We start from the raw sequence: 22,787 nt of genomic DNA, 5'->3' as shown, positions 1-22,787 counted from the left end.
AAGATGAACATCAGTGTGTTGCTCCTTTTTGAATTCTGCACAAATACCATCTAATGAGTTTAAAACACTCTAATAAGAAAAAAAAAAATACAAATTGCAAAACTATCATCAGAAATAAAAGCATCCAGGAGAAAATATATCCATAACATCAAAAGTTTATGGTCCTAAGTGTACTTTTAAAAATTAACACATTATATAATCACAAACCAGGAGGAGACCTTGTTCAACATCCTCTTTTCAGATTTATATTCCCCTAGATATTATACCCACATGTCAAAACAGATTCCTGGCAATTAAAAAAAAAGGTCACAGCAAAACCAATCAATGCAAATAGAATAAAGTACACAAGATACAAGATAACTAAATATAAAATCATAAACTGCTCAAAATGGACCTTTATATAAAATACTTTTCAAAGGAAACATGACCAACTATCAACTATACTGAAAATTTACCATAGCTAGCGCCTTAAACAACAACAACACACAATCTACTGAAGGCAGCCTAGTGAGAGAATGATAAAACAGCTGGTAGTCAGAAGGGTCTAAGAATGAAGCATACGATTAGTGTCAAGGGAGGCTGAAGGACCAGCCAGGGAAGGATAAGTTTAAGCTGCAGAAACCAGTTCTCATTCTTCGAGGGGGGTGCTGCTAAGCCCATGGTACTGGTGAGACCCAGCAGTGGTTAGGTGTTATCACCTGCTTGGAAGGATATAAACCTCTTTCTAATGAAATAGTGAAAGCCTCCTCCTTCTGACAATCTGGTGAATGCCTCTTCCTCCCCCATGAGCAGGCAGTAATGCAAATTATCAAACCGCCTGAGTGAAAAATGGGCAATCCCATACTCAGAACCTGAAGAATCTCAGCGTGAGTAGAACAGTACTGGTACCACAATCTGATGACCCCAGGTAACAAATTCAACTAGCAGAAATAACCTACCACTCATTCATCTAACCCAAACAACCAAATACACATACCAAATATACAACACACAATCTCAAAATATTGATAAATAACAAAAATGCTTTAATACCAACACCAATACAACAAACTCTACAAATGTAATTCACAACTGCAAATTGTAAAAAACAACAAATGTAAATACTCCAAACTTCCAAAGATCTATGGTCAGTAATGAAACGTAAATCCTTCTGCATAAAACATTTTTGAAGTGACATGCAATTTTTTTTCCATTTTTAACCTCAACTCCAGCATTCTCTATACAAGACTGTTCCTTTACTATACAATCCATTACTAAATCCAAGTCAGGAATACGATGAACCATCAAATATCGCTACCTTCTACGCCATCCTTCAATGAATACGAGTCCAAGGCAAACACAAAGAGTGCAAGTCAAATGCACTCAAAAAACAAGGCTAATAGAGAGGTGGAAATAAACCAAATTCTAAACAGTATACCAAAGCCTTTTCAGCGTTCCATACAAGGAAAAATGTTCAAAGTATAACAAAAAAGGCTTCACACACTGAGGGAAACAGCTTCTCAGCAAAACAAATGCAGTGGAAATGTCAGCACTTAGCAAAAAGGCCAAACACATCAACATTCTCGCAGAAGTTTTCAAAAAACTTTTTATCACTTCTAAAAAGTTCCAATCCACAGGATTTCAACTTACTGCACAAATTCTGTGTAAAGTCCAAAAAATATCCATGAATGGATATCCCAGACAAATTATATTTCACAAAATTAACACAGTTCAATATGATCCTTCTTGAGGAAAGATATTTTAAAAAACAAGCACACAAGTCAAAAAATCAAATGCCAAGACAGACTATAACAAATGAAAGACTTGTGTGACATCAGTCCATATGCTAACAGCAAACCTTTTATTACACTATCTCTGTCAGTGATAATGTGCACAGAAAATAACTGTCTCCTATGGTTAACATTTAGCGTTGTAGTTTTTGTCCCCAGCCCTCTGCCGAAAATGGACTTATGGACTTTCTCCATAATCAAATGTCAATAAATAAATAAATAAGCATGCAAGTGCCTTCCACAGTCCAAAATGATTGATCTCTGTATTGCTTAACATTCTAATCCATAGATAAAAACAGCAATGTCATTCTTCCACAAACCTCCTGATGAAAAATAAACTTTCCAGAATGAAGACTCCATGCCATAGTACCCATATCCAAAACAGGAGCAAGAGAAATTTTACACACAGAACAAACCTTCTGACTTACTCTAAACACAGTCAGACAAAAAGCATGGCAGAAGACATAGCAAATGACAAATCCTTATCCACATTTTGAAGCACATCCTCAACTTCTCCAAAAGAAGATCTCTACTACAATGCACACGATCTTTAACATGAGAGACCAAGGCAAGCACTTACACATTAGCATTATTAGGGAATGATGACAAGCAGAATGCATCAACTCCTGACCCATTGCAGTAGGGATGGAAAGTGTCCTTCCAAGATGCTTCTCAGACACCTTCATTTGGCAATACAAGTACTACTTTCAAATTTTAAACTTTTCTAGACATAGAAAGTTATCATATAACACAAGTAAATCCTTTCCATGTTGGCTTTTTATATCACACTAACATTGCAAATTGTAGAGAAAGTAACCAAAAGATATTCACCTTCCACCATAGCATTACAAAACAACTTCTACCCACCTAATCACATAACCATTCAGCATTATGCAAATCATCACCATCCCCCCGCCATTTTCTACAAGGGGTCTTGGTGTACTGCCACCTATCAAAATCGCTTGATTCAATGCCACTCTCCTACCTTCGACAGTCAAGTCTGACTGTTGCATGTTTTCTCTCACACAATCCATCTTTTTGCTGGACATCCATTTTTCTCTTGGTTTCTTCTTGTCTGTCCTAGATCTTCATCAGAGGATTGTCTTCTGCTTTCCTGCATGTGTGCCCAGACCACCATAACCTGTTCTCTTTGGCCATCTCTGTAATTGGAGCTACTGCTCTAATGTCCTCATTCCTTCGTCTGTACCACAGTGCTCATCTTACCATCCGTTTCAGGCACTTTATCTCATTCATCTTTAGCTTCCTCAACTATCTGCCTTCACTGCCCAGGTTTCTGTACCATACATCACACCACTTGTTACACCATTGGTTTGTACACCTTACTTTTCAGCTCATTTGGTATTCTTCAATCAAACGTTGCCCCTAAGACTCTGTGACAGTTGGCTGCAGCCCATCTGACTCTAGCTTTGACTTCCTCATTCAGACTTCCCTTATACTCAAGCACCTTTCCCAGATAACTGAAGATATTAACTGGTTTCACTATTTTCTTTTCTCGGTCAGTTCTCAGCTTCTTCTGATGAACCCTGATGCATACCCTCTCCAAGGAACCCCTCAGTGAGGCTGAACACTGTTCATACTAGAGTCATTGGGTCCTTGCTCATAGACTGCATCAATACTAACCACAGCAGAACTGCCCAAATCAGCTTTTTTTAGGACCTTATTGTACTCCAAGTCTAGGAAAACCCAGTTGGACACTTTCGTCATCTTTAGCTTCTTCTCAACTACCTGTCTCACTGCAAACATTGGGTTGGTTGTGCTGCATCCTGATCTGAATCTCTACTGCTCATCTCTCATCTCATTTTCTACTACTCTGCATATTCATTTATCAGTCACCCTGTCCAGAACTTTCATGCAGTGTGAAAGGAGTTTGATACCTCTGTACTGCTCCAGTTGTGAATGTTATCTCTGTTCTTGCACACTGACACTAGTATGCTTATTCTCTAGTTATCTGGGATATGTCTTTTGTTCCACACTGTTATGGAGTACCAACAGGAGCCATTTCTCACCTAACTCTTCCAACACCTTGAGCATATCTGCTGTGACCTCATCTGAGCCTGCTGAGTTCCCAGATTTAATTTTCATTACTGCTGTTCTGACTTCTTCTAGGATGGGCCCCTCTTCGTCTTTCATCATAGTCTGTGTCTGAGGCAGTACAGCTTCTATGAAGTTTTCTTTATTCAGAAGCTACTGAAGTATTCAGTCCATCTACTTTGGATGCCCTTGGAATGGTTAGCAAGTTGTTGCTGGCATCCCAAGGGTGTCTGATGATTATCTTCTTCATCTTTCGGTCTTTGCCTTGCAAACAGATAGTGTTTCGATATCTACCAAGTCACTTTCCAGAATCTGGTAGAATGTCTCTGATACCTTGTTCTTCCCTATTACAACTCCTCAGTTAGCCAACCAGTATTCTTTCATAGCCTAGTCAATTTTTTCCACCTCCCATTTTTTCCTACACTCCTCCTTTCTTTTGATGACTTTCTGGACTTCTGCATTCAACAACTAGCTTTCATTATGTAATTACTTCCATACCTGGCTCAGCTACATACCTGTTCTATAGTCACCACAAATGCAATTCTATGTCAATGCCACCTACTTCCTCTTCTTTATGAGGTGCTACAGCCCAGAGTAATTCCTCGACTCTTCTGCTTTCTCTCCAGTCAAAGTCCAAGTCTTCAGCCTGGTCTCTTGTTGATCATAGATCCTTCTTTGACTGCTGCTTGCAGCTGATTGTGGCAACCAGTGGTTTATGCTGTGGGCTGACTGTTTCACTGGGGATGACTTTGCAATCACTGATTCTATCCCAATGCCCTTTCCTTACCAAGAGAAAATTTACCAGAGCTGCATGTTGGCCACTTTTATATGTAATCTTTTGATTGTCGCACTTGCTGAACCATATGCTGTCCACCATCATGCCATTTGCCAGAAAGAAGTCTAGAATTCCGGTCCCTTCTTTATTCCTGTTGCCCCATGATATGGGTTCTCATATCTTGTTCTGTCTGTCCTAATATATCCACTCAGGTCACGCATTATCAACACCAATTCATGTTGCCCTGCTTTATTTATTAAGTCCTGCAACTGCTGTCTAAATTCACTTTTCTTCACTATCAAAACCTTGCTGTGGGTAATAGTCTGACATTATGAACATTACACCTACACTCAGTATAGGCTTACTGGCAGGATACAGCTTGGAAGTAGATGGCAAAATGGTAAAGAGGACACTGGACATCCTCTGTAGCCAGGAGAGGAAAATGAAGGGCAATAAAGAAGAAGACACTTGGCTTGGTATCCACAGTCTACTATTCAGGAGGACAGAGAAAAAATGGTATGGGAATTGTGATGATTGAGAGGTTTCAGAAAAAACAGTGAGGGATATAATCAGAAGTAATGATAAACTCATGGCAATCAGACTACACATTCACAAAAAACACACAGCACAAACCAGAAGTGGACCAATCTATCATCATAACAGTTACTACAGATATTACATACATACATATATATGTTACATGGGCAACCAAGCAAAACATCAAAACACATTTGAAAATAAAACCCATAAAAGCAAGCCATCCCTGACAATTACATATGATAACACCAAGATTGCATTACAGAGGGGAAAGGTCAAATTCTACAATCCCTGTTATACAGCGATCTCCAACAAACAAGTGTGATCAGCTGATTTTCAATCATAAATCACACATACCAACGTTTTTCATATTCAGGCACAGAAACTTTCAAGCACAGGAACATATTCCATAATTCCTACATATATGTATAAAGTTGCATTTTTATTTTGGTCATCATTCAACATATCGAGCATTATCTTGCTGACTTAAGAGACTGAATTCTCTTAATGTTAACTTCTCTGTGTGAGAGATATCGCTGTTCAGCTGGGACAGGGAATTTGTCCTTTCCCTGTTGTGTGATCTAAGAGTTTGTATATATAATTTGCAGCATGTGCATGGGGTGCAGGAGTCTTGTCCACTTGCAACAAAATTATGTAACTTTTTTCCCCAATTTATTTTATCTTTTAAGATCAATCTTTTTATGCAAACATTTCAGTGTTCAAAGTTGTGTTAGGCAATTTATGGAAGACATACTACTCATCAGCAAAAATACATCTTAACTTTCTTTAACTTGAAGAACCTTGTTGTGTATCAACTTCAACTAATCAAATACTGCCTGTTGATGCTGGAAATTGCCTTTAATCACCCCCCACCCCCTAATAAAGTAGTCCTTGCACTACAAGGACCACTTACTAAGTTGGCCACTGCCCTTTCTCTGGATCAACAGATTATACTGTACATGCCAGTTACTTACACTTCCTGGCTGACAGGTTTGTGCATTCAGGAGATGAAAGAAAATATGTTATACTTTGTACCTTTCTGTTAATTGCTTTGTATTGGTTATAAACTGATTACTTTGTTATAATTTTTATCCTGCTACTGGGCCATCTCTCATCCTACCATGTATCTATAATAGCTCTTAACATTATCTCCAACACTGTCCCAATCACTTATTCATACTTCCTACTTACACTCTCCACATATTGTACCAAATCTATTTAATGATGACTCTCGTCTTTACTCCAAATATAGACGGACAAACCAAAACAGAATTAAGTGGAAAAATACTTTCCAAAAAACAAGTATCAATCATCCTCAAATATACTAAAATCTTTTTAGGAGACAGTCACCCCAATCCTGGCCCCACCTATCACAATGATCATCAAAACAACTCACTTCCACAAACTACTCTAACCATACAAGTGTCAACCCCTAACCCCAGTAATCTAACTTTTACTGCCATACGTGTTAGAAGCATATGAAATAAAAATTGCTGAACTACGTGTCTGGATTACCCAACATAAACCTGATATTCTCGCCCTAACTGAAACTTGGATAAAACCCAGCATAAACAACTCTAATATTACACCTCCTGGCTACATCATCATCCATAATGACCATATAAACAGGAAAGGTGATGGTATCTCTTTAATATTTCACAACCACCACCACATTTCCCCTTACAAGAAATCAATATCAAAATTCAAATTCAGCAGCACTCATTACTTTCTTAGAATCAAACAATTATAATCTGGAAGATATCCTGCACTGGATATCCATAACGATTCCACAAAAAAAAAAGTACTACTAGGTGATGTGAATGTCAGTTGGTTGGACATAAACTCTAACTCCCTACATCTAGCTTGAACTTATTTGGTTTCACACAACTAATTAATTGCCCCGCACATTAACAAGACATCAAATCCCCTATTAGACTGGATCCTAGGATCAAACCCTAGCAAATGCACCACCTCAGGTACACTGTCCGACTGTCTCAGTGATCATCTCCCAATCTATACAACCAGACATCTCACACTTCCACTTAAGCAGCATGTTTATAAAACAAATGCACAACCTTTCCAAGTTTAACCCAGAAATGTTCATTACTACACTATTGTCTATTAAGTGGAACTTTCTACATATCTTCCCCTTAGACGATGCTGTAAATGAATTCAGTATAACTTTCCTGAATATCCTAAATAGCTTTGCACCTCCTAGAAGATAAAGACTAAAAATAAATAATGCAATTTGGCTACCCAAAAAGAGTAGAATTCTAATGCAGGACAGAGTGGAAAGAACTGCAAAAATATAAAAAAGCACAACATCTTGAAAACTTCAGAATGCTTCGTTATCACACTAAAAAGCAAATTAATGAAGACAAAAAAATATACAATACTATAATAACTTTCAGAATAATAGTAAACACAACCTTAAAAAATTCTGGACAGCCATTAAAGAAATCTTGCATCCTAGCTATTTGAAACCGTAATATAATATATTCTCATTTCATACATAATATAGCATCTCAAACCAAGGATTCCCCAACACCTAATTCTAAATTTGCTCAACAGCCACATCCACTTTCACCTTCAAACCCTTGCCCACATCCTACATAAAAACTACCCTTAAACTGAAACTATGCTGTACTTCAGCTGATGACCTTCCAAGTTGATTAACATAGCAGCTGACATTACCTACCCTGTCTCAATCCTTTATAAATAGGTCACTCCAGGAATCCCACATTCCCGCTCTCTGAAAAAAGTCACAAATTATCCCTCTGCACAAAGGTGAAAATTCAACAGACATTACTAACTTCAGACCTATAGCAATCTTATCTTTCCCTCTCCAAAATACTTGAAAATGTATTCAAAAACAATTGCTAAACCTTCTCCTGCAGGAAGAACTCTTAACCCCCAGGCTTCTGTCTTTTCAATAGTACTAACATTGCATTTCTAACCTTTACAGATATTGTCAATAAAGCTAGAGATAAACGGCAAAACATATTATTTCTACACTTGTTTAAAAGTCTTCAACAAAGTTTGTCACAGAGTGTTTACTTCAAATGTCCTCATTAGGTCTCTCTCAGTGCACCCCTCTATGGTTCAAATCTATCTATCCAATAGGTATCAATCAATAAAATACCATTCTACCTTCTCTCCATACTTCCCAGTTACCACTGGTCCATTCCTCTTTAATATTCTCACCAACACCCACCACATAACAACAAAACAGGCCTCCCTAATGCAGTACCCAATGACTGCACACTCATTTGCACATCTGCCAACATGGCAAACCTCCAAAAAATTACTCAAGAAGCTTCAACAGCGACTGAAACATGGCTTTGTAACTCGTAACTCATGCTCAACTCTAAAAAGCCTTCTTTTTTCCCCCTCCAAATCCCTCTTCCATGAAAAAGTTCTCTCTTTATAATACAACCATTGTCACTTCTCATAGAAATTTATTAGGGATGATAATCTTAATTTTGACTTGCATATACAAAACTGCATAAGAAAAACTCATAAAAAACTAGGGATGCTTTATACAGCCAAAATTTTTCTCACCGACACAAACAAAACTACAGCTGCCACTACTTATCCCCTCCCCAAACTTCTTTATGGCGCTCCCATTCTTGCTAACCTTCAGGCATCACAAAAATCAAAACCTGAACAATGCTATAACAAAGCTGATAAATATGCAGCAAATACCCCTTTCAGAACCAACTCCTGGATAGCACTAAAAAGTCTAAATTGGTTAGAACTACCTTATCAACTAACATATCCACATCTTCTTACCACCTATAAAATTATCCAAAATCTATCCACTTATTCAGCACTAAATAACATTCTACGAAAAAAACTTCTTCAGTGGCATTTAGCAATAGGTAGAGGGATTCTAATCTCACAGCTATTAATGTGTGTGTGTGTGTGTGTGTATATATATATATGTGTTGTGCAGATAGAATGTGAATTACTGCTGCCCTCAATATAGTGGTAGCCTCAAGTTCATTTTGGAAAACTGGATGGGGAACAGGAAATTCATCCATGGTTTGGCACCTATGTCTGTAATTGACACAGGCAACCTGTAAATAGTTTATTTCCCCAGACCCTACTTGTAAATGTTTCAGCTCCTAAGCTCTTGCTTGCACTTATCAAAAGTATGAGAACTTGTCAGAGATGTGGGATGTATGGTTAGGCTTAAAAGGGTTCTTGTGGTTGTTTGCCCAGTAAACATCTATGAACCTATGCCCAACTATCTTCCCAGACGGTCATTATGATCCAGTGACCAAAAACTCTTGTCTGTCCACAAACCTATCATATCTGCTACGCACGGTCTATAATTCTACCATGTTACTAAGGCCTGGAACTCCTTAACTCTGTCCAGTAGGACAATACCCTCCCTCCCAGCCTTCAAAACCATTCTGAAGACTTTTTAGCCAAAAGCTGGCTCTGTTCTTGTTCAACACCAGGATAAGCTACATCCCTAAATGTGAACGGATACCTATTCATACCTTACATCTCCTTACTCTACCTTCTTTGCTTTCTTACTTTGGTCAATTTCTCTTCTCTGCCTTTCTCTTTAAATATACCATAAACCTGCTTTCTCTCACTTCATATTGCAATTCCTGTTTGTACTACATTAACTTACCTTAAGCTAGTAAAAACTTCTCTAACTATTAAATCATGGTTATATAACTTACATCTGTTCTTAACCAATGTTTTCATATTATGTCTAATTTGGTATAATTATTTAAACTACAGTTGTTTTGTACTATTTTTAAAGGACTATAAAATTATTGCTCTTAAAATGCTTTGTAATACTTTAGAGCTTTTTCTCCTGGGCATCTGCTGAAAATGGGCTCCTACCCAAAAGACTTTCCTAGTAATCAAGTATCAATAAATAAACAAACAAATCAATCTGTCAAACAGAAAAAAAAAAGCTGGTACAGCTGATCAAACGCCAGTATTATCACATTAACCACACCTTTTTTTATGTAACTTCTTGTGGTTGGGAAATATAACCAAATGTTTCATTTCTTATTTCTAGTTTTTGACTGCCTGGTGATTGCTGGTACAGCTGATCAAACGCCAGTATTATCACATTAACCACACCTTTTTTTATGTAACTTCTTGTGGTTGGGAAATATAACCAAATGTTTCATTTCTTATTTCTAGTTTTTGACTGCCTGGTGATTGACCAGTTGTGTTCACCCACTTGCCACTGTATATTCTGATTTTATGATGCTGTATACATGCCACAATACGTTACAGTGCACTATACACAGCATTCTTATAAAGCAAAGAATGTGGCATATAAAAACAACCAAAGATCATCCAGTAGCCTATAAACACATATGAAATACAAGTACAGCATTACTTTTATTTGTGATAAAAGCACAGACTGCATACCATATGTCCAGTGGAAATAATATATAACATATTGTGGAAACAAGAACAGACAAGGGAATGTTAATACACAAGTGACTTATTCAATGTACCAGAAGTTCTCTTCCTTATACCTACACATTTTGTTTCATGTATTCGTGTATCTTATTTTTAAACCCCTTCATTCTTGTGTCTGTTGAGTATCACTTGGCTTGTTAAGTCCTTAAGGTTATCTATTGGTATCTGCTACCTTTCTCTGTCATGTCCATGTATCCTCATCTTGTGATTTACTTCTACCTCATATGAGATGGGGCTCCAACTGAAAAAAAAAGACCAAAAAAAGAGATAGAGTTCTTCTGAGAGGGCCATTATGCTACCATTAAGTCCTGTATGGGGCATCTTAAGATGATCATAATTGAGGTACTTTTACTAAAAAGGAAAAAAAAATACATTTCATCTGAGAGGTTTGTTTGCATTTTGTAGGACTCTACAGATAGATCCCATACGGAGAACAGTGATCCTTAGGCAGAAGAATGCCAGCCAAACAAGCTAGACGTAAGGAACTGATGCTAGTTTCCATGTCTTAAAAGAAGGAACTGAAAAAACACCAACTATTTGTCTGCTTCTTACTGAAGCCAGTCAATCATTCACTACAGGTTTCTGCAAGCTGCACAGGTCAGAAACAGAGAGCATGAGTGCACACAGGCGTCAACACGTGGTGAATTTAAATACCTTAACAACTGCTACTTAATTTAATGTGACTATCAAGTCTTATGAGGCAAAAATATAAGGTGCAAATTAAAAACATTACTCTTGCCAGCCAAGGATAATGCGGCGGCACCATCAACCATCACTTCCCACTACAATGGTCAGCTTAGGGAGGATGGGAGTCAATGAACCTGAAAGGAAATAGAGATACCCAAGTAGTCAAGAATAAGAAGCAAGTGATGTGTATAAAATGCATTTGTACTGTTTCTTCATACTGAAACAACTCAAGGCACAGTACAAATAAATGCAAAACAGAAAACTGTGTTTACGTACACAGATTATGGCTCTAAGTTATAATGTAACATTGCTTTATCAGTATGGGGCATTTGGCTACCTTAATTCAACAATAAAGGTGCTGTCCTTGTTCATTATAGCTACAGATGAAAAAATGAGAAAAACAGAAGATAAATAAAAATGTCAAATTAAAATGAAAACTCAAGAAAATACTGTAGATTTTATACTCTATAAGAAACCTAGTAACAAAAGTGAAAACAAACATTTTCAGCTAGAATTTTTGCCTCATCCCCCAACTTCAGTTCCACTTAAGTGTTTAAACCCATTCACTGTGGAGATTCAAAGGATTACATGTAATAACAAACAGACATAATGACAAAAATATCAACAACAAATCAAAAGAAAAAAGTAAATCAAGTACTAAATTCAAATCACAATACAAAAAGCACAATAAATTACTGTAAAAGCAACTAAATCATATTCTAGCTCAAATCACAGCTCTCAACCTCTGAGCACAAACAATTAGGACAAAGCCAAAAATAAATGGGGGGACAAAGCCCTCAAAATAGGGACAGATTTAAATATCGCTCTTATAAACTTAAAGTTGTTAGTATAAAAGTTCTTGTGTTACCATACATTTTCTGAAGGATATGAAGTCAAACTCTAATGTTATTCATTATTTAATGAAGTCAATCTGTACTCATTTGCCATGAAAACCCAGAAAACCACAAATTTTATGAGGAACAGATCAAAAATATGAGACAAAAATCTGGACAGTTGACAGGTACGGCTCAAATAAATAAGCAGAAAGAAAAGGTTTCAAAGCACTCAACAGTGGACATGAAAGTCACTCAATAAACACATGCCTAGAACTTCACTCGTTCCCATCTAGCCAAACTGAATTACTTCATGTGCCACCTTTACAATCATGTGCGTCACAACCAAACTTCACAACTATTATAATAATTTACACTTTATATTTCGCTGCACACTTTTCACAATTTTTGTCATTTAATCAGCCTGACTTTGTCTTTGTACATATTAAATTCTATGGTGTTTAAGACCTTAACAGACTACATTTCAAACATTCGCAGCAAGCTGTTGGGCCTGTTTTAAAAGCAAATTTTTTAAATAAATGCACTTTAGAATCCTAATTTGGCAGCCTGTCCACTGTCGGTAAGACAGTATGAGCAACTGTACAACCTGTAACCCATACTGAAGAAGCACAGGTGGTACGATTGGCTGTGAAGGGGGGTGAAACCTTGATCCAACTTAATGACTGCTATTGATATATGGAGGAGAGGGGCGAGTGCTCAACAGGCATGAACTGGCCAAGAGGTAGAGGTTAGATCCTAATAAGATACTTCAATAATTTGACAGAAGAGAGGACATATGCAAAACATTACAGAACATGACACATCTTTCTTCTCTCGACAAGGACATTAGCAAGGAGAAAATCTGTTCTTTATGGCCCCTGTTGTACTCTGAAATACCACTAGCACCTGTGTTTCTGTAGTCTCTTACTGTAACCAACAGTCTGTACATAGAAGCACTTGCTTGGCAATATCAGATGTAGCTGGCCTAAACACGATCTGCAGGCAAGTGCTCAATGGAAGATGTAGGAGTGGTCATGATATTGGTACACAGTCACTTAAGTGATGGCCCACAATGCAGCTGAAAAAAATGCAGGAAGATAAAGAAAATACAGGCATTTCAACACAGCATTGCAGATGAAACACTGCAAAACACAGCATTGCAGATGAAACACTGCAAAACACAGCATTCCAGATGAAACACTGCAAAACACAGCATTCCAGATGAAACACTGCAAAACAGAGCATTCCAGATGAAACACTGCAAAACAGAGCATTCCAGATGAAACACTGCAAAGAACTAACATCCCTGAGAGCTGACCATTATCCCTAACTCATGCTATGGATTACTGCTGCATATTTCCAAAACAAAGTAACAAAAAATATTAGACCTTTAATGTTGCTATGCCCACAAACTTAACTAATAAGGAAGCATTCAACCATTTTCAATATCTGCATTATCCAATGCAGGGTCAACTGCAGCTACACCACTGCCCAGCAAGCAATGGGTCTATATTACAAACTCAAAGTTACTGAACTTCAAAAAGCATATGGTCGACACCATATGATCGAAGTTCAGTAACTTCGAATACGTAATAAAAACATAAAAGGAATGACAACTAATTGCTGTAAACAGGGGGGCAAGCCCCTCTGCACTCCTCACACGGGGGGGCTGTGCCCCGCACACCCCCTGCTACTTAAATATACCAACTCCGAGATCGTGCTACAGTGTAAGAAATGGAAACTTTCCGTTTCCGCACTGTATTGCACTAACTCCGAGATCGCGCTACAGTGTAGGAAACTGACATTTTCCATTTCCGCACTGTATTGCGCTGAAGTGCAATCTTGGAGTTGGCATATTTAATTGGGGGGGGTACAGCCCCCCACATGGGGGGTGCAGGGGGCCCCTGCTTACAGCACTTCTGTTTCCTTTCATTTTATTATTTTTTTATTACATATTCAAAGTTACTGAACTTCAATCATATGGTGTCGACCATACGGTATTCAAAGTTCAGTAACTTCGAGTTTGTAATACAGACCCGCAAGCAATAGGTGTAAGGTAGGAGTAAGTCCTGGATGGAATGCCATAAAAACCACAACAAAAAACAAGATATCCTGGAGAAAAGCAATTTGAACAGGAGGAGGAGGAAACACAGAAAGTATCTCAGCCGTACACCCAACAAGAGAACCAACATACACAAGACAAATGTTAAAATTTAATGCACTTAGAAAGTCGCTCATAAGCAACCTCACAAATCAGACCTTTATACATCTTCTTCTTCTTCTTCTTTCGGCTTTTCCCGGTTAGGGGTCGCCACAGCGGATCACCTGTCCGCTCATGACTGGCAGTGGAATTTCACAGTGTCGAGTTGCCAGCCCGGCGCCCAACCTTCCACAGAAGGCACACACACACACCTAGGGCCAATTTAGAGACTCCAATCCACCTGCAGCATGTCTTTGGGCGGAAACCGGAGCACCCGGAAGAAACCCACGTGACCACAGGGAGGACATGCAGACTCCACACAGAAGGCACCCCAGCCGAGGATCGAACCGGAGAACCTCTTGCTGTGAGGCGACAATGCTAACCACTGCACCACCGTGGCCACCCCAGACCTTTATACATACATGTTATATATTTATTTCATTTTGTTAACCAGGTAAATTAGCTAATTCAGGGACTCTCTTTAGTCCTGACCTGGGCCAAAGGCAACATTAGGTGCAAGTATACATATGCAGCACATACAGTGCAAAATACACTTGCGTCTTTAGGTAAACAGTAACACACACAGTACTGTATAGATTACAACTTTTACACATGTGAGATCAGACTATCTGTAGGCTAGACATATTTGCACTATACAGCACAACACAACAGAAGCAGAGTTATTTAAATGTGTAGGATCAAATGAGTTAGCTGGATATGTAAAAAGTTTAGTAAGAAGTGAACCACACAGCAAACTACTGTTGGTTAGATGGGACACAAGAGCCTTTTTTAAAAGATAAAAAAATAAATCTCCACTGACTTCTTAATATGGACTGTCATTCCAGAGGGCAAGTGCTATCTTAGCAATGGCTGTTTCAGTAGTTGTCAGTGCAAAAGGAAGTCTAGCAAGCTGCAAGTAACTACATTCTCAAAGAATATGTATTAAGCTTTTGAAAGTGAAGTAACTTTAAATGGTTCACAATTAAAATCCTTAAGTAATTTGTAGGTTAGGGTGTTTAAACATCAGGTATCACTAGTTTGAATAGGAAGCCATTTGCAAGCAGTGATAGTGTGAAAAAATGCTCATTGAAGCTAACTAGATGAATTTATGTTATATTCGACATCAAATCAGAAACTTCTAGAGTTAACAAAAGTCAATAACTCTGCCAGCACTTCCCTCTACAGCAACTCTGTTGCTAAGCAGTGGAACAGCCTCCCCCAACATCACAACTATAACTGCCCTCACCCCCTTCAAAAAAGCCATAAAATCACATTTTCAGCATCTTTGGTTATGTAACTGTGACAATGCAGACTAATCTCCTATTACTATTTACAGCCTACCATTACATCCCTCTCTCTATTTATTTCCCCACCCCACTATTTCACCTTCCTTCCTCATTATAATTTCCCCTGTTACATTTCTCTGCTTCTCCCTCTAAGTGTTCTCTTCCTTTCCTATATCCAACTGACTTTATGCACAGCCCACCTACCAATACTATAATTATTTACATCCTTAGCATTTTTCGTCTTCCTCTATATGTCTGCATCCTTCCTGCTTATCCTACTTTTAGACCTTGACCACCTGTTACTCTCTATCAACCCCTTCACTTTCAACTCATGATTTCCCTATCTATTCCCATCCTCCTCCCCTCTACTCAGAACCCCTCCTAATCCAATCATTTATACATATTTCATCATACCAGCTATATTATAATTTATATATATCCCAACTACTGTGAAGTATTTGATGTCTAAACTCTTTCTTTGCAAAGTATTATTTTTTCAACAGCATTATTAATAGATAAAATGTATGGATGCTATATATGACTGCATGTAATCTAACTGTATATCAACTGTCTACTGTAATATTTTACTGTGTACATGGAGCTTTCCTCCCCGGGCCTCCGCTGAAAAAGGACGTGTCCAGTCAGACTTTCCTGGTTAACAAATGTAAAATTAAAATAAAATAATAATAAAATTAATGTTGCACTAGCCTAAGCTATATGGATTGAAGCCCCTTACCACCACCCAGCTTTTTAGTGTTAAGTGGTGCCCTCTTATTACCCCATCTGGAGCTTGAGGGGAGCTGCATATATATATATATATATATATATATATATATATATATATAAAGTTAGAGACGAGAAAGCTCAGAGCTTTCTTGCTGCCAAAATGCACTCCAACAGACCCCATGGAAAGGTCAGTCACTTAACAATCTTCAAGGCTAAGATGATGTCTCCTGATGAGGAAAACCTTCCACTAAGTTTATTTTTCTAAGGAAAACACTTACCTGTGAAAATATGCAGTGTTGCTGGGATACTGATTTTTTTTCAAACTGTCAGTACATGTCAGGAGTGCATATGCCTGTGTAAAGCCCCCCCCCCCCCCCCAACAACTTGTGTAGTTTTTATTTATTACAGTTAGGGCTTTGTGCTTATGCAGACTGTCAGTAGGTTTTCTTACCCGAGAGTATTCCTGGCTCTGCTTCCAGTTTTCAGTGTTTCATCCGTTGCAGAATGTACGGAGCAGTTACTGGTCTCTAATGGTTCTTCCTTCCCATAACTACAAGAAGAAAATTGTCAGGGCAGCTCCAGCTGAGTCTCAGCTGCTGATGAGTGACCCGGCTTTGTCGAGTCTTGGTTCTTCAGAACATTTATCCCCCCCCCCCCCAAGTGGTTACTCTGGTGTGACACCTACAGCCATTAAAGATCAGGGGATAAACATCCCCAGGGAATCTCCATGGAAAAGGAAAAAAAAAAAAAGTGTTCTCCACAATTAGATCTGTTCTTTGAAGACCCCCAATTTAGTTTCTGTCCTGGTCCTGCCAAACTGGTCTGCTATAAAATGTTGCTCTGACAGGATGCAATATGTCTGTTTAGTGAGATTGTGCTGAAAAGCTACAACCCAGGTTACCATAGCTAGCCTGTACAGACAATGTAGTTTCCCCTTATTATTTATGTGCCACACTACTGTGGGATTGTGTTCCACATTACTGTGGTGTTGTCTGTGCCTGTAATTGGTCATGGGACCCATAGATGATCGAGAGAGTTGAGAAAATTTACTACTGCCAACATCTCTTTTACATTTGTGTGTTTGTCTTGTTTTTCTCCAAAAATCCTGCAGGTTTTACTCCCATACACACTTCTCCCTGACCAAAGTCGGAGGACTCTGAAGACTGCATTCAGATAAAACTGGTCTCTCCAAAAAAAGAAAAGTTCTCTTTTCACAAATCCCAAAACAGGAATCTGGATTACCAGGGAATGTTGATGTTGGGACCATACTGATATCACTGAAATTTCTCATGCGGAGTATGGCTAGAAGAATCATTAATGTCAATAATCCTAGTATTCTGAGAAATTCTCTTACTGAGGCCTTGTTTTGAGTGGAAAACTCAGAAAAAGATCTACACACAGATCTACTTTTTTCCTGTGGAAGAAAGGCTGTTTGAACTCTGGTATCTAGGAGACACCCAATGAGAAGCGGTCAGACAAGACTTTTGGATGCTATCCTGAAATCTCAGTCTGTGCAACACATCTCTCACCCAAGACAGAGATTCCTGACTCTTTGAAAAAGACTTTGGAAAGATAAGCAAGTCATTTAAGTAAAGAAAAAATATGAATACCTTGCAGAGTGTGGTAGGCTTCACTACGCCTAGACATTTTGTAAATACCCTTGCAGCAGTTTAATGCAAGGAACTGACAGTGTGATCCAGACACAGGAAACATTAAAAAAACTTCTGAAATGTCGTGGTACAGGAATATGATAAGCATATTTTAAATCCAGGGTCATCAAAATCTTTAAATAGAGAATGACAGAGAGAGGTAACAAGTCATTAAGGACTAGTATTTTGAACTCTGAAAGTTTCAAAAACTGATTTAGAAGGAAAAAGCTAGGACTGTCCTCCAAAAGGCTTTTGACATCACAAACATTCATGAATAATAATAATAATAATAATAATAAAAAAAAAAACACCTTTCCTTTCCGAGAAAGAAGACACTGTTGATAACCTCCCGAGTTAGCAAACACTGAGTATCAGGAGAGGAAATGATCTGGTAGCTGAAGGGGAATCTGCTGAAAAGAAGGGAGAGAGTCCCACGGCTAATCTGTATCCCCGATGAATCAGTTAGTATCAAACTAAATGGATTCTATGTTTTGCCAAAAAAGAGTGAAATTGAGGGCCAGATTTTTTGAGAAGAAAGAGAGGCCTGACAGGGTGAGAAAGGGTGTTGTAGGCAGACTTGTTGGACTGTCCTGGCTTCTGAGAGGCTCCTCCTTTCTTTTTGGAGCACCTTTGCCATTGCTTTTTAAAAATCTCCCATTTATCCCATCTCTTCTTAGTACTCACTTCAATATGCTTTAGATCAGCAATTGAAAATGCATTTAAACTTTTCCTTTTGGCTATTCCACTCTTGATACCTAACCAAGTTTATAATCGAACTGGCTACCCTTTTTATTACTACTGTACCTTTCTTTTTACAGTTTTTCGTTTGATGACATGTTTCCTTAGAAGATTATGGCATGCAAATGCACTGCAGATATTTAAGAGTAAATTGATACATGCAATGTTATTTTACATAGTTACCATGCATGTAAACCTCTGCACATTATTTTACTGATAAATTATTTTAATACTGCAGCAGATCACGGCTGAAAAGGGCGATATGGTCATTCCATTTACTCAGTTAGTAAACAAACAAATATTTTAAAACCTAATTATTTACAGAGAACTGCAAAAGGCTGTGTACTACATCCAAGTATGTAAACATTATCTGTTGGTATATGCCTTTTTCACATGACATATTTTTAGATCTGAATTAAAAATAACTTCCAAAAACAATAAAGATGCACAGAATAGCAAGAAAACCACAACATAGATTTACTTTATGGTATATATATTTTATTTTATACACACACGAGTTATTTCAAGTAAGATATTTAATACAGTATATTAAAAATAAAATGAGATTTAAAAATAAAATGAGATTTTTAGTGACATCTTTACAAGGTAATTACTTTTAAGGATCTATATTACATCACTGAATGCTTAAAAAAGCAAACTATGAATAAATCGAACCCATGTATGTTAAAGCTTACAATCTCGAACGCTCAGAACAGCGATTTTTTTTCCAAGGGAAAACAAAAAAACAAAGTGGGGGGCTTTGCCCCCACACACCCCTACTTAAATATACCAACTCCAACATCGCACTACAGTGCCGAAAATGGCAGAGTAACGGAAGCGGCAAAGCAAATTCTTTCCCTGGGAAAGAATTTGCTTAAAATCTGCTTCGCTATTTTGCCTTTTTGTTGTTTTCAGTTCGACCAAGACGCATTCGATATAATGCGTCTTCGGTCATCTAATAGGAACCATAGTTTTAACATACCTCTCAACTGTACAGATTTTTGCCTCATATTTTTGGTCCATTTTTCATAAAATTGTGGTTTTTCTAGCAGACTAGTGGCAAATCATTAACGACTGAAGTTAGAAAATAATGATGGGCATCTGAGTTTCAGGCTTCATACCCTTCAGAAAATTCATGCTAATGCAAAACCTGTTATTCCTTTATATATATATACCTTTCTGTTTGTAAGAGCAACATTTAAAAATGGTCCCTATTTTTGGGCCTTTGTCCTACTTTTATTTTATGACTTTGTCCAGATTTCTTGCTCTAAGAGGCTGAAAGGTATGTTACTGTATGCAAAATGTTTTCTACTCCCTAACATTTATTAAAGAAATACTTGGCATGTTATTTCCTGCACTGTTGCTAAGTTTTCATTTTGTCTGTGAAGGTTTAATGTATACTGTTAGACATACTATAGGATAAAATCCCATGACACACAGTTAAAAATACTGATGAATGTCAGACTGAATTTGTTTAATCTCATATGCAAGGAACTCAAGTTTCATATATGCACAAAAGGACAGTAAGGGCCAAAGGGTTTTATCCTCTAGAAAAAAAATATTCTGATTATTTATATATATATATATATATATATATATATATATATATATATATATATAAAAACACACACACACACACACACACACACACACACACACACCATGGTATAAAACTTATAAATTAACTTCCCGTTTCTGTTAATGATGCATCATTAGGAAATTAGAAGTGCAGTTCTTCTAAAATGTAGTGAATTGGTTACAGCCCAGCCAGCTGAAATGAATGTTATGCATATAAATCCTATTCCCCTCTATATCTGTTACACACTTTATGATTAAAATCATTACCTGTTAGTATGGTGATAATAGGTATTTATCATGTTTCACTAATATGTCTCCAGTGAGTAGCTATACTAGAAGTCTGACCAACGCTTTCAGTTTTTATCTTCCTTATTTTTTATATACAATATTTATAAAATTAGGAAAAGGTTACAGGCCGTTGGTTTTATACCAACATTTCAATGTGGGTTTAGAATTACAATCAGTAATATTATCATAGCCATTCATCCTGAAACCTACTACTACTTTAATATAAAGTAAACGTAATAATACATATTAAAAATTAATGGCCTTTAAAATATCACATGTTGATCGGAAACTCCACCGCTGTACTCTTGTTACTTATTTAAAATACATGCCCAAGCACCCCCGATAAAAAAACTAAGTATTAAATAAACGAATGAGTATTTTTTTTAACCACTTACCCCAAAAAACTATACTCATCTTAATGACATATTTACATATTTCTTTTTATACATCTTGAAATAGTTATGCTATACTCCTGATTACTGACACTGTATAACATTGTATTGCTACTTAATACCTTGTAATAACCCTGTAACATTGCTGTTTAATGCTAGTTTATAATGAAAATTGTATAATATATTGGAGCTTTTCTCCCCGGGCCTCCGCTGAAAAAAGGCTCTTCAGCTCAGTCGGTCAACAAATATAAAATACATAAAATTAAAGATCCAAAAAGTAATTAAATTTTTAGGACCACACACTAAAACTGTGCAATTTGGGCAGATATATTACACAGGTTTACCGTCTCTATACAGACACTTCCCAGTTCCCACAAGTGCCTTCCAGACTACATCTTTGTTTTGTCAAAAAGGAATGGGAACGAACAAGGATTCAAGGTATGGTTCCCCACGGTTAGTTAAATACTTAGTACACGATCCCATTCCATCCACCTGTTTCTTGGCCTGCGTCTGTGCTTACGCACCTATCTAACAACCAATGGTAAATTGAGATCAAGATTATTTTGAAATTGTCTATGTCCGACTGTGCAGTGAGCTGCCTCTGCGCGCTGTCATCCACAAACTCCTTAAAACGTAGGGAATACGTGTGTATGTTCTCCTAGCATTAGATATTTCTGAAAATAATACGACAGACAATGCCACAGTCTATAAAACTGAAAATAAAACTCTCATCCCTGCCTTGAACCGAAACTCGCGTCTTCGTTTCCCGTATATTCGCCAGGTAAACGGTGCTGAGGTAAGGTGCGCCGGGCAATCTCGTTCCCACGCGGCCTGCGTGCCCTAAAACCAAGCCACACGTTGAAAGAAGCTAAAGCGGTAGGAAGGGACACTGGCAGTAAACACCGATGAGCGCTTTTCTAGTGGTTAGATAAGGGGGAATTCGCTTCTAGCCTTCAGGAACAGAGATTGCGTCCTAGCTTCCTCCTTGCCATTTGCTAGTTCCTTGTGGTTATCTGTAGGACTGTAGCTGACGTGGTTTCCAGTCCTTGATTTCCCCTGGAAACAAAGCGACAGCTGTTGTCCTACATCCGTTTATAAAATGAAGATTAAACAAAATATTTACCCGTGCATACCTGTCAACAGCAGTGTCATGTAATACATTAATTTATAAATTAGGAGCCAGTACTACCTAGGGCAATACATAGAAACATGGCAGTTCCATCCCGCCACCTCCCTCAGACACGGTTAATAAGTATTATAATACATAGAATTCAATGTCTACACTTTGCATCTAATTACAGTACCTGTGTTTTGGTGGTGAGCTGGATTACAGCCTTTCTAAAATTCAGCTTTGAGTCTGTATTTCCCATATTTTCTCCGGAGGCAGGAGTCGCAGCAGTGTGAGGAGGCTTTCCTTTAAATGGGAGTTATGTTATTACAGTATACTCCTCCTCCTCCTGTATGTAATAACAACAGCTACAATATCACAGGTTGCTCAGAAGAAGGTTCTGCGATCTGGCTGGCATCCTTTTGCTTTAGGGAAAACTGTTCCTACCTAAGCCTGTCCCCACTGTAAATTATTTTCACAGAATTAATGTAGTTAAACCGAACTAGGGAGGGAACAAAATCTAAATAGGGAGAAAAAAGGAAAATGGCATTATGCAGAACTGATAATCTAGTTCTCAGGTTACAGATCCAGCGGCTGGAGGTCATGTATATGTATGTTTTTACTGTTTTGATTTTTTTTTTTTTTGCGTACGGAAATGCAAACAGCATGTGGATATCACAGACATATCTCTCTCAACTAATTTTGTCTG

At 37.8% G+C, this 22,787-nt stretch overlaps 1 protein-coding gene across 1 annotated transcript in view; it reads right to left on the bottom strand.

Moving 5' to 3' along the window:
* The window catches only part of HID1 (HID1 domain containing), a 1,473,500-nt gene extending 1,451,047 nt beyond the window's left edge, over nucleotides 1-22,453 (bottom strand). Inside the window, exon 1 of the mRNA XM_044090525.1 lies at nucleotides 22,275-22,453. Coding sequence (XP_043946460.1) covers nucleotides 22,275-22,340 — 66 coding nt within the window. The 5' untranslated portion in view covers nucleotides 22,341-22,453. The remainder of the gene's footprint in view (nucleotides 1-22,274) is intronic.
* Nucleotides 22,454-22,787: the final 334 nt, after the last annotated feature.

This window comes from Protopterus annectens, chromosome 12.part0, assembly GCF_019279795.1.
Source record: "Protopterus annectens isolate FY-2018-M chromosome 12.part0, PAN1.0, whole genome shotgun sequence".
Taxonomy (NCBI): Eukaryota; Metazoa; Chordata; order Ceratodontiformes; family Protopteridae; genus Protopterus; species Protopterus annectens.
Note: the sequence above shows the minus strand (reverse complement) of the source record. Positions and strands in the feature narration are given on the sequence as shown.